Source organism: Protopterus annectens, chromosome 14.part0 (assembly GCF_019279795.1).
Source record: "Protopterus annectens isolate FY-2018-M chromosome 14.part0, PAN1.0, whole genome shotgun sequence".
Lineage (NCBI taxonomy): Eukaryota > Metazoa > Chordata > Ceratodontiformes > Protopteridae > Protopterus > Protopterus annectens.
The window spans coordinates 753675253-753688985 of NC_056748.1; the positions used below are offsets into that span (position 1 = coordinate 753675253).

Here is a 13733-nt window from a genome sequence, read left to right on the forward strand (position 1 = left end):
TTAATGTGCTCATCAAACTTTAAACTTTGATCTAAAATTGCACTAAGTCATTTGATATGAGATCAGTTTTCTACCAATGTATTACTTAGGGATGCTATACTGAATCATGAGGTGAGTTTCCGATTTATCTTTGAGATTAAGTGGGAAGTTTATTTTTTGTGGAGTATTTAACCATAGTTGGGGTTTCTATTTGCCATTTCTTGAGCTTGTTTGTTCAATGCTGCAGTAAGTTTGGCCTTCTGCACTTGATTTACTGTATCCCAAATAGCTGCTGAGAGACTACATAAGATAAGTGCTTATTTTCAACTTTCTGATTAAAACAATATCTGTTGCATATCTGTTTGTTTAAACTGTGCAACTGTCTTTTGCTGTATTTTTAATTGTCTGGTAATTGAATTCCTCTTACAACTGTAATTATGGTTCATCTGCTTGTTTTGTTTATTTTACTTGTTTGCTGCATTTGAAAAGATTAGCATTGACTAGGTTCAGGTTTTTGCTGACTCTAGTCTGTTTGCAGCCTTTGGAGCTTGTAAAACAGTTAATATTTTGTCTGGAGAGCCTCCCCCCCCATGCCCTCTTGGGAGGAAGGTACAGTTTGGACTGGTCTAGTTAGAGTTACTGTTGCAGGGCTCTGTTCAGGCCATTCTGATTGCATAATTTGAACTTTGTCTGTTTCCAGTTTTTCTTTAATAAGTCTGTGTTTGAATGAGTTTGTGCTTGTTTACTCAAAGCTGCAGTGAGTTAGGCCTTCTGCCCTTGCTCTACTGTTTTCCAAATACCTGCTCAGAGACTATAAAAATAAGTGCTTATTTTCAATGGTTTTCTGCACTTTCTGATTAAAATAATATTTGCTGCATATCTGTTTGTTTAAACTGTGCACATGTATTTTTTGCATTTTCTAGATTGTCTGCTAATTGAATTCCTCTTAACAATTGTAATTACTGTTCATCTGCTTGTTTGTTCATTTTACTTGTTTGCTGCATTTGAAAAACTCTAGCATAGACTATGTTCAGGTTTTTGCTTAACCTAGTACTGTTTGTGACCTTTGTAGCTTGTAAAACAGTTAATCTTTTGTCTGGAGAGGCCATCCTGTGCCCTTGTGGGAGGAAGGTACAGTTTGGACTGATAGAGTTACTGTTGTAGGGCTTTGTTTATGACGTGTTGATTGGATAATTTGAACTTTGGCTGTTTCTGTTTCTCTTTTAATAAGTCTGTATTATATCCAGTTTGTGCTTGTTTGGTAAAAACTGCAGTGAGTTAGGCCTTCTCCCTTGGTCTACTTTTTTCCAAATACCTGTTGAGAGACTACAAAAGATAAGTGCTTATTTTCAATTTTCTGCACTTTCTGATTAACTAAAATACTATTTGCTGCATATCTGTTTAAATTGCGCAACTGTATTTTACTGCATTTTCAAATTGTCTGCTAATTGAATTCCTCTTAAAACTTTAATTACAGTTCTTCTGCTTGTTTTGTTCATTTTACTTGTTTGCTGCACTTGAAATACACCCGCATAGACTGGGTTGAGTTTTCTGCTGAATCTAGTACTGTTTGTGACCTTTGGAGCTTGTAAAACACTTAATCTTTTGTCTGGAGAGGCCTCCCTGTGCTCTAGTGGGAGGAAGGTAGAGTTTGGACTGATCTAGCCAGAGTTGTTGCTGCAGGGCTCTGTTTAGGGCATTTTCAATGGGCAATTTAAATGTTGTCGGTTTCCTGTTTTTCTGCTTTAAAAAGCCTATGTTTCAACCAGTTTGTGCTTGTTTGTGCCTGTTTGCGCATCAGGCAGCATCATGCATTACTGCCCAGAGGGATTGCTGGTTACAGACACCTGCTCTCTTGCCTCACAAATATTACATAAACTTGAACTCTTCATGCCTAAGCCTACTAATAGCTGACCCTGCTGTATTCCCTCTTCAACTGTTATAGCCAGACCAAGATTATTCCTAGGACCATGAACTGTCAGTTTCCCTCCTTTTCTCCTTTCAGCCTGGTTGACATGGGTCTACTGAGACAGTGTAGCAACTGCCTCATGTACACTGACAAATGCCTATTTCTAAATCACTCCTGTTCTATTTGTGAGAGATGCACTTACATTATGAATGTGGAATCAAAGGTCTCTCACACAATAGATAGCAATACTGTACTCTTCCCTCATCAGGCCAATAATTGACTACAATGACCCTTTTGGTATTTAAAAGTTCCTCACAAGGATAATTCAAGGTATTCAGCATCTATCCTATGTGGATCAGCGGAAATTACTGTCACTTTACTCCGTTTCATATAGACTACTTAGTGGTGATTTCTGCCTTGTGTATAAGGCAATCTCTAACTCTGCTTTATTGGAAATGCTGCATATACATAAGTCCAATGGCTCACAGGTTACTTGCTTTAAAGATCTTAACCTGGTATATGACATTAATAAAACCTGCTGTAGGGACAGATTTGTCTACCAGAGGTTACCATACCTGTGGAACAGACTCTGAATTTGTGTCAAGCAGAGTAACTCTTTGGCCCTCTTCAAGCAGAATCAGGATGACTGACAACTGGATGTGTAATTATAAATTCAACCTGGGAGTTCCACCTGTCTCTCTCTTGGGCAGGGGCAATAGGTGCTGATTGTGGAAACAAGGGCAGAACTTGGCTAGGCTTGTAAGGGCCCTAGGGCCATTAGCCTAGTAACTTCCTATGATCCTATGATCTTAAAAGAATGCTAACAGGCAACAATCAACTAAATGGCAGAACTCTTACTCCCCTTTCCTAAACACCACCATTGGTTTTCCTCAAGGCTCCATTTTAGGCCCACTTCTGTTTACCATATTTGTCAATAACTTCCACACTGCACTCTCTCAAGGCTCAGTCATCAAGTAAGCAGATGACTCCTCTATCATCTGCACTGCAAGCAACTCCTCAGAACTACACCAACTCACCTAAAACACCCTCACCTCCACTGAAATTTGGATGTCTAATAATCATCTTGCCCTGAACCCCAACAAAACCAAACTAGTAATCTTTGCCCCCCAAAAGTCCACACTCCTAGAAAATGATAACTTCACCATTCAATCCCTAAATGGTACCATCACTGACACTGTACCTAGCACAAAACTCCTAAGTGTCATCATAGACAAAAACCTCACAATTGACCTGCACATCCAGTCCAATGTCAAAAAGACACATCATAAGCTTGACACTGTCTACTGACAATAATATCTACTCAGTGCATCAGCCTGGCTTTCTCTTGCCTCTTCTTTTTCTATTACCCTCTCTTTTATATGGTGCCCCCTCCTCACCAACATTCAGTCCTCTCTAAAGTCCAAACTAGACTCATGCTACAACAAAATTGCTAAGTTTGTCACTAATGCCTCCTACTCATCCCACCACTGCTTATCATTATGCAACCTAAAATGGCTTGAACTCCCCAACTATCTCACCTTTATCCAACTAACTACAGCTCACAAACTCATTCATAATCCATCCATGTGCCCTGCTCTATCTTCTATACTTTCTTTATACCATCTTAATAGACCACTCTGATCCAACAACCAACTGCTTGTAAATGTAGAAAAACCCAGACTTTCAGCTGGCCAGATGCTTTACTCCTTTACCATCGCAAAACTATGGCACTCCCTCCCCCCAACACTTAGATCCACCCACTCAGTAACCCCCTTCAAGACATCTCTGAAACAACACCTCTCCTCATCTTGGCTGTGCACATGTGCTAACACCACATCTCATATAACCCAACTTCAACCATCACAACTATTCTCACCCCACTCTACTACTCTGGTATTCTCCTTTCACATCCACCTGTTTTTTTACTTACTCCACCTCTCCTTTCTGTCCACTTCCCTCTTCTACTAAACCTCATGGTCCTACCATTGATCCCTCCTGTCTAATTCCTTCTCTTTCTAACCCTTATAGACCTACCATTGATCCCTCCTGTCTACTTCCTTCTCTTCCTAACCCTTGTAGACCTACCACTGATCCAGGCGAGACATTCGGGTACTCTCGCAGCCTACCTTAATATCATACCACCACTTATATCTGCAACAATATCCACCGACTTTGCTGACTCCTGCAACAGGATACTCATGTGGAATGTTCTCATGTATATACTCTGTATTGCTTGCATAATACCTTTGATTTGAGAATGATTACTTATGTACTGTTTTTTTTCACCAATTGTATAAGCTGCCAATGATATGTACTAAATGTCTTTATTAATGTAAATTCTGTATTGTATGTGAAGTGTCTTATATGTGGAGCTTTTCTTCCTGGGACTTCACTGAAAATGGGCACTTCAGGTCAGCTGGACCATCTCTGTAAACAAATGCAAATAAATAACTAACATTTTAGGGTCTTCAGCTGCCTTTTTGATACCATGTGATATACGGAAATCTCATTAATTGCATCCTGTATGTATTTCTAAAACAGTATAATTACACATCTGAGCATTTACATTGTAGTGAATAACCAGGTGGACAAAGGATATCATGCACAACCCCTAATCAGTTTTCAAGCTATAGATGACATATGCTACTAGTTAAATTCCCTCCTTACTTTATTGGTATCCAGTAAAATAATGCTTTCACTCTATTGAAATAGTGCAAACAGCTAAATTGCTAGGCATAACAATAGATAAAAAACTCACTTTTGAGCCACGCATTCTCAGTCCAATAAAAAAAACACACTTTAAATTAGGCAAACTTTATCATCGTAAACTTTACCTTAACAATCATACTAAAGAAAAACTTGCCAGTTCCTCACTCATCCCTTCCCTCCTATATGCTAGTGCCATTTTTACTAATCTCCATTTAATCCTTAGTAATAAACTAGAATCTTGCTATTATAAAATAGCTAAATTTGCCTAAGGAAAGCCCAACTGCACACATCATTGTCTGTTATTGGAGAATTGAACTGGCTCGAGTTCTCACACCATCTCCTCTATACCCAACTATCTTTAGCCCACAAACTAATTTTCAAACCCAACTCTTGCCCTGTACTCAGATCCATCCTACAAACATATACTCTCTCGAGAACACTGAGATCCTCAGGCAAACAACTATTCACTATAATCAAACCCAACAAAAGAGCTGGACAATGTCTGTACTCCCATAGCATTGCTAAATATTGGAATGCCTTACCCTCATAAAATGACAGTGCAAAAACTTTTAAATCAGTATTAAAATTACATTACCTAAACAATCCCTTCTGCTTCTGTCAAATAAACAAGCCCCCTTAAAACCATCCCTTAACTAATTCCTATTAAGAAAGGTTCTAATGGTAGGTCCTAAACATATTTCAGCCTTGTGCTCATTGAGCAGTTGTTTCAGACACACACTACATATGGTAATATTGAATATCTACACTAAGCTACACATGCAACTTCTTACCAAATCAATGTAAATCTCATAGATTAGTAATTTAGACTATGTATTATACTTATACTTATTTGCAAATCTCTGCTTACATATATGTATAATTGATTAGTGTATTATGTTATGCTGTGATGCAAAAAGATTAGTAATGTAACTCAGTACTGTACTGCAGTGCTTATCTCTGCTTTTATACATGTATCCTTGTTTATTATTTTTTTTATAGAATACTTTGTATTATACAATGACCCCCCCATTAATATTCCAAAACGTGCATGCTGATTGGTCAGCATGCCCGTTGTAAATCAGACTTATACTAATGGAAAAAGGTCTGGTCGCCCGGACTTTTTCCCTTAGTATAAGTCTTTTTTTTTTTGTGTGTGTTAGACAGCAACAGACAACGGAAGAGCTCCGTTGCTGTAATCTTGCTATGTTAAATGGGTTTAACATAGTGAGATATCTTAAGAAAAAGCAACGGAGATCTTCCGTTCTCCGTTACTTCCACACACAGAATACCGGACAGCTGTGGAAGGGCAGCACGGAGGCATTATACAATGCCATTATTTAAGAAAAGTAAGTATTTTTTTTCTTAAATAATGTCATTGTATAATAGCAATAACCCATGCCTGGGTGTGGATAATGCTGGATTTACCCACGGTTGTCTTTGTTTGGCCACTCGGGCTTCGCCCTCGTGACCAAATCACACCAACCATGGGTAAATCCATCATTACCCACACCCAGGCATGGGTTATTGCTTAAATATACTGTGGAGCTTTTCTCCCCGGGCCTCCGCTGAAAATGTTTTTTTTTTTTGACCCAGTGGACTTTTCCGGTCAACAAATGTCAATAAATAATAAATAAATTAATTAATTAATACAATAGCCATCCTTTGGAATCCCAACTGGGAAAGGAGGTTTGTAAAAAAGACTCTTCTAACTGTAACCATTTATCCTTAGTGCTTATGAATGTAACAGATTACTGACATTGCAGGATTTAGCTTCTGGAACACCAATGGGAAAACAAGAAATGGTTCTGTTTCATGGATAAAGACTTATTCTCTTCCTTCATTCCTTGTCCACAGACATTCTACTGTAAATTAGCATTAGCAACTTGCCTGTATATTTAACATGTCTGCAACTGCTCAGACTTTTGGTCACTCACTGAAAACATTTAAGTACAACATTTAAAGCTATAGTTAACCTCTAAATACATTGAATCTAGCTGGTACCAAAGAAATGTTTAAGATAACCAAAGTCCCCCTCTTTATCACCTCTCCCTCCTTGCAAAACTTATACTCTTGCCCTCTTTTTCTCAGTTTCTTTAAAAGTTTTAGACTCCCATGTTTTTGTAACTTCCTTCCCAACTCTTAATTTAGAAACTAATAAATAATGTTCAGCCTTCATCGGAATATCAAGTCATCTAATGTGTGCATTACAATGAAACTGTTAATAATTGTGTCAGAAACAGTTGCATCGTTTTTACAATTTATTCTGTTTTTTCCTCGTTATGTGCTCTTATATGATGTTATTTATATGTGTTCTTGGGGACTACATATAAAATCTCTCAGAGGGTTGTCTTCCATGTAATTGGCAATTAACTAGCCAACCATGCTATTCCAGGTCCTCCTTCTCCTGAGTTAGAAGTTCACAGCTGTATTTATTATTCTTTCAGTGGACTGTGAGATCACAGTTCATGTGGCTGTTTTTACCTTTGCAAGATGTTTCTATTCTCCCTATGGTCATGTGGCTGTAGAGTTAAATGGAGTTTAATTAAATGGATTTGGAGGCAAAGTCCCCAGTGCAGGTCTGAAGAGGAGTTTGCCCCTCTGCAAAAATATTTTGGTTGTGTTTACGCTTACATATTTTTGGTCTATTTATATTGGTAATTTTGAGCTGATAAGTTTATATTTTTTTTTGGGGGGGTGCTGGGAGCTAAAGTTAACTTCTTGTAATTGCATCCTCTCAGAGTACCATACTGAAAAATATAAAGAACTTCATGCTATGTAAATCTAAATCAGTATCCTACTACTGAAGTGAGATTGCAATATGAACTGTAAGGGATTGATGTGAGTTATAAATGTAATTAAACTATGAACTTCTAGAAGTTACTTAGCTGTAGTTTATAGTGTGATACAACTTACTGAGGTGGATTAATATCAGCTAATAACTGCATGGCTAAGCAAACGAAAGAAAGATACCAGTAAATACGATGAGAAAGATCCTGCACAAAATGTTTTTGTCTGAGAATGGGTATTTGTCTTACTTAGTAGTTAAGTAATTACCAAAGAATAAAAAAGGTCCATTAAAGCTGAACAATGGCAGTTAAGATGAAAGCTGTAGCTGGTTAATATGCCACAGTTAACATGAATCACTTTTGGGAGACAGTGATGTGTTTCACATCACAGTCCTTTTTGTTTTCATTCCTAACATACTAGGCACAAGACACTTTGCAGTAGTGACCCAGAAGTCCTGTCCTTAGTGGGGTAAGAAAGCATACAGCAGACTGCTTAGAGATAAGGTGAGTGGATGAGCTCATATGACAGCAGGAAAACAAAGATATGCAAGGTTACGATGAAAGGTTAGACTCTAGAAGACTAATACAGAAGGTGGGTGAAGGGATGGGAGCAAGGGCTACCATCTAGCTGTAGTATAAAAGGCGAAACTGAATTTCTTTCTAGCTGACAATTTACAGAACCAAGTTCGGTGTGTCACATTAAGAATGCAGAGAAGGGTTATGAATTGCATGCTGTCTTAACAGTTGACAGGAAGTCCTCTAAGAGTACAAATATATTAGGCAAGCTTATTACCAGTGTCCAAGTTCCCAATGATGCAAGTTTCATAGACTGGGGGTACAGGACACAGTGGCAGTGTAGAGTACTGTGTTGTCAGCAGGATCTAAATAATTCTTATTTTGAATTGCCTGTCAAACTAGTTGTTTCAAACACTGACTATATTATTTGACAACTGTATAATTGCAGTAGCACTCATTTAAAAAAAGAAATACTTTAAACAAAGATCACTCCATTATCTAATCATTAAATTAACCTATCTCTGCTTCTTTTCATAGCCAACTAGGAACTGCGTATGTCAGTGCTACTTCAGGAGCTGTCATAACTGCACTGGGTCTCAAGTCTGTGACGAAGGTAATAACATTTTAAAAGGTGATTTTTGAATTTAATTTACCGGTTACATACATTTTTCTGAAACAAAATGAAAGTGCAACTGATAAGTTCCTATTGTTGCATCCCAGTTCTTCCCTCTGTGATGGTAAACAAGACAAATCATTGAAACTATGACACTGGGTCACTAAAGAAGACAGTATTATTCATTCTGTTTGTTTTTTTTTTACCTCTGCTTCAGAAACAAAAATTCACATTAGTCAGCCACATTATTTATTTAAGCATTAGAATGTATATAAATGGAGTTGTTTCTGAATAAAAATACAAGAGACATATCTATTCTTATTTAAAGGGATAGATATCAAAACCATCATTGCATGATCCATTTTACACAAGCATGATTTCTCACTAGCTATTTCTCATACACTTGCAAACTCTTTTTTCATGCAAAGACATATCTTAACTCAGCAGAGTACCAGGTTATGAGACTGGGCCTTAAATACTAAAAAATGGTTTCTAGGATCTTAATGGTGATTCTGCAGAAATCAAAACCAATTTAAGTATCTGATATTTAGGTCATATGGGCTTTTTTCTAAATTCCTGGGATTTTTCCGATTTTGAAATTTTGTGTGTGTGTGTGTGTTTTCACAACTGTGTGAATGCACAAATGTAAATATACTTGCTCAGTCTGTTCAACTGCATACTGTCTCTTACATCTGCATGAAGGCGCAAGGGTGAATATGCCTTCTCATTGAACTCACATGCATGTTGCATCACTAATACATCATTGTCTCTTGTTTTTCTAGCATTTACCTTCCTTGATTGGTCGCTTTGTCCCTTTTGCTGCTGTGGCAGCAGCCAACTGCATCAACATCCCACTAATGCGACAGAGGTGAGGCCACTTTTGGTCAGATTTCACTTTTCCACAGCAGGATTAAAATAACAAACTTAATTAGTATAGTACATTCTTCGTTGAGTACGGCTGGGAAGTGATCAGTGCCCCTGTAGTATGGTTATGTTTATTTTAAATCAGCTTGCAAATGCTTTAATTGCTACCCTCAGGTACCTATTGCAAGCAGCATTTGGGTAGTCTGTTGAGGCTTGTTACATTATATGTCATAATGTGATGGCAAAAAGATGGAAGAAAGGCAATTTACATATCAGCTCTGCCCACTTGGCTGCATCTGACATGCAGTTGCTGTCTACTGCCACCTCCTCCCCCACTTGAAGGATTCACAACCCACACTCCACTCAACCATTCTGTTCACAGCATCAGGTGTTCTGTTCACACCTTCAAGCATTCTGTTACACAACTTCAAGAGTTTTGTTCACAACTTCAAGCATTCTGTTGCACAACCAAGTGTTTTGTTCACAACTTCAGGCATTCTTTTCCACAACTTCAAGCGATGTGTTCCTTAGCTTCAAGCATTCTATTCCACAACTTCAAGTGCTTTGTTCAAGAATTTCAAGCTGCACACATTCAAGCAATCTGTTTCAGAAGTTCAAGCATTCCGTTCATAACTTCAAGCATTCTATTTCACAACTTCAATAATTCTCTTCCACAGCTTCAGGCATTCTGTTCCACAACATCAAGCATTCTGTTCACAATTTCAAGTGATCAATTCCACAACTTCAAGCATTCTCTTCCACAAATTCAAGCAGTCTGTTCTACAACTTGAAACATTCTGTTCAACAATTTCAAGCATTCTGTTCATAACTTCAGGCATAAGTGTTCCACAACATTAGGTATTCTGTTCACAACTTCAGGCATTCTGTTCCACAATTTCAAGTGTTCTGTTGCACAACTTCATGCATTCTGTTCCATAATTTCAAGTATTCTATTTCACAACTTCAAGTGTTTGTTCACGACAGCATTTTGTCCTCAACTTTATGTGTTCTGTTCACATCAGGCATTCTGTTCCACAACTTCAAGCATTCTGTTTCACAACTTCAAGCATTCTGTTTCACAACTTCAAGCATACTGTTCACAACTTCAAGCATATTGTTCCACATCAAGCATTCTGTTCCACAATTTCAAGTGTTCTCTTCCACATCTTCAACTGTTTGTTCATGACAGCATTCTGTCCTCAATTGCATGTGTTCTGTTCACAACCTCCAGGATTCTGTTCATAACTTCAGGCAATCAGTTCCACAATTTCAAGCATTCTGTTCCACAACTTAAAATATTCTGCTCCATAATTGCAAGCATTCTGTTCAAAATTTCAAGCATAGTGTTCCACAACTTCAACATTCTGTTCCACAGTTTCAAACATTCAGTTCACAACTTGAAGCATTCTGTTTCACATTTTCAAGTATTCTGTTCCACAACTTCAAGCATTCTGTTCATAACTTCAAGTGTTCTGTTCAACATCAAGCATTCTATTCACAACTTCAAGCATTCCGTTCACAACTTCAACTTTTCTGTTCACAACTTCATGCATTCTGTTCCACAACTGCAGGCACTCTGTTTACACCTTAAACCATTCTGTTCCACAGCTTCAAGAATTCTACTGTGCAACATCAAGCATTGTGTTCACAACTTTAGGCATTCTGTTCCACACCTTCAAATGTCTTGCTCACAACTTCAAGTATTCTGTTCAACAACTTCAATCATTCTGTTTCAGAACTTCAAGCATTCTGTTCTAGAAATACAATCCTTGTTTTACACAACTTCAAGTGATCTGTTCACATCATCAAGCATTCTGTTCCACAATTTCAACCATTCTGTTCCAGAACTACAATCCTTCTGTTACAAAACTTCATCAATCTGTTCCGCAACTTCAAGCATTCTGTTCCATAACTTCAAGCAGTCTGCTCCAAAGCTTCAGACATTGTGTTCTACAGCTTCAAGAGTTCTATTCCACAGCAGCAAGCATTCTATTCCACAAATTCAAGCATTCTATTTCACAACTTCAAGTGTTTTGTTTAGAACTTCAGGAGTTCAGTCCCTCAAATTCAAGCATTCTGTTCCACAACTTCAAGCATCCTGTTCACAACTTTGAGTATTCTGTTAACAACTTCAATCTTTCTGTTCCACAACTTCAAGTGATCTATTCATGAATTCAGGCATTCTGTTCTACAACTTCAAGCATTCTCTTCCCAACTTCAAGCGATTTGTTCTACAACTTCAAACATTCCGTACCACAATTTCAAGTATTCTGTTCACAACTTCAAGCATTTTGCTCCACAGCTTCAATAATTCTGTCCACAACTTTAGGCATTATGTTTATAACTTCAAGCATACTGTTTCAGAACTTCAAGTATAGTGGTCCACAACTTCAAGCATTCTGTTTCACAGCTTCAAGCATTCTGTTCATAACTTCATTCATTCTTTTCCGCAACTTCAAGCATTCTGTCCCACTACTTCATGCGTTCCATTCCACAATTTCATGCATTCTGTTCCACAACTTCAAGCAATCTGTTCCAGGACTTTAAGCATCCTCTTCCACAACTTCAAACATTCTGTTTCCCAACTTCAAGCATTCTGTTCACAACTTCAAACATTCTGTTACACAACTTCCTAGAAGAAAAGAATGCTTTTTCATTTCCATATTAACATGAGTTCTCTTCAACTGCTTCTGATGTACCATCTCTCCCTCTATGTACATGATATACTCGGGCTTCAATTCCTCTGCTTTTCTACTGTAGAAGCCTGTGCAGTGACATCAAATACCCAGTCCCTTCTATAGTGTCTCATGAATAGCAGTTCTTTAATTCCATATTTATCTACACTTCTTTTCTTTCATCTTCTTGATAAACCTCTTAAGTCTTCCTCTTGATATTTTCCAGCTGTGTCACATGTTTTCCTTGCAAGATCACTGTAACTTCATGAAGTATTGCAGATATGGTGTCATTACATTGTGAAGGAAAGAGACAATAACTTTCCAGCCCCTGGGGTTTACTGGCTAACAGCCCTGAAGGGCCATTTTAAGCCTAGTCAATAGCCCGAGATCAGAATCAAATCTTGTACCTTGTCTCTGTTTGGTAAAGACTGCAACCATTACACCAAACCCTTCCCCAATGCTCTTTTTGTTACTCCAGTCACTCTCTCTACTTGAGCATCATGGTTTTTAGTGCTGGTGTTTTTTATTAATTCCTTAAGCAGGAACATCTGCTAAGCCCACATTTCTTTTAATCAGTTACCTGATAGAACTTTCTTGTTAAGCAATACACAGTAGGCAAATGTAGATGGAGGAAATCATACCCTGGCTACAGGATGAAGCTTTTAGCAGCTCATAGCCTTCATCTTCTGCTGTAAACTGCCAGTGTTGTTCACAGACACTTCTCAATCCTTTTTATCTACCATCTCTCTTAGATTAACAGATCCTAATTTGCATGTGCTTATGAAATAACTGTAACCACCATGCAAAACCTTGCACTAGTCTGCAGTAAACTACAGCTACTTCTTCTGTCTTTCTCTTTCTCTCTCTCTCTCCAAGTAAATTACATTTATGTTATTTTTTTGTCTTTCTTCCATTCAAGAGTATGCCCCCATGTAACATGTATCTGCACAATATGCATATTTGACTATTTTGTTGGTTATCTTATTCGTATATGTTATGATGGCTAAAGATATATACATTCTATGCATTAAGTATATATCTGTCAATAGGCATTATCTATATGAAATTGTTTTATGATCATTACATTGGAAACATATAAACAGTAGCATGAGCAATGAAGCAATGAACATGGGCATCCAGTAAAAGTTATGATCATGTTTTATATTGAAAAATAATTTAAATATGTAACTGGCTGCAGTTAAGAGCTATAAAGGCTAGGGAATTTGGTATGAATTGTAAAAGAGTGTTAAATTACCAAAATATGAAAGGGAGATATGGTAATTGAGAAAACATCCCAATTCAAAATGTTAATTCATACTATTCTTGCAATCTTTATTTAATTAGGCCTTCCCTCCATAATAAATTATTCACTGAACATTATTAATTTATCCATCTTACAGAGGTATTATCCATATTTACTAATGATACGCCCTATTGGGATGACTCTGGGCTAACTGAAGTCTTCAAGGTAAATGAACAGTGTTCTGAAATAACAGCCACCATCTTAAACAAGGTGTTAAGGGTCATTTAAACCACCACAACACTTCGGCCTGATGGTCTTATGAACTTTTTGACAAACATTACTGAAAGCATTTCTGTTTGTTTGACATTTTTATTTCAAAAATCAATACAAAATGGCTGTGTTCCAGATCTTTGGAAGAATGGTATTTTGTTTCTGTCCA

The 13733-nt window shown here is 37.5% G+C and overlaps 1 protein-coding gene across 1 annotated transcript in view; it reads left to right on the top strand.

Moving 5' to 3' along the window:
• SFXN3 (sideroflexin 3) overlaps positions 1-13733 on the top strand; it is a 600282-nt gene that overhangs the window by 298177 nt on the left and 288372 nt on the right. The window contains exons 5-6 of the mRNA XM_044056492.1: positions 8437-8512; positions 9295-9380. Of these exons, the coding sequence (XP_043912427.1) occupies positions 8437-8512; positions 9295-9380 (162 nt within the window). The remainder of the gene's footprint in view (positions 1-8436; positions 8513-9294; positions 9381-13733) is intronic.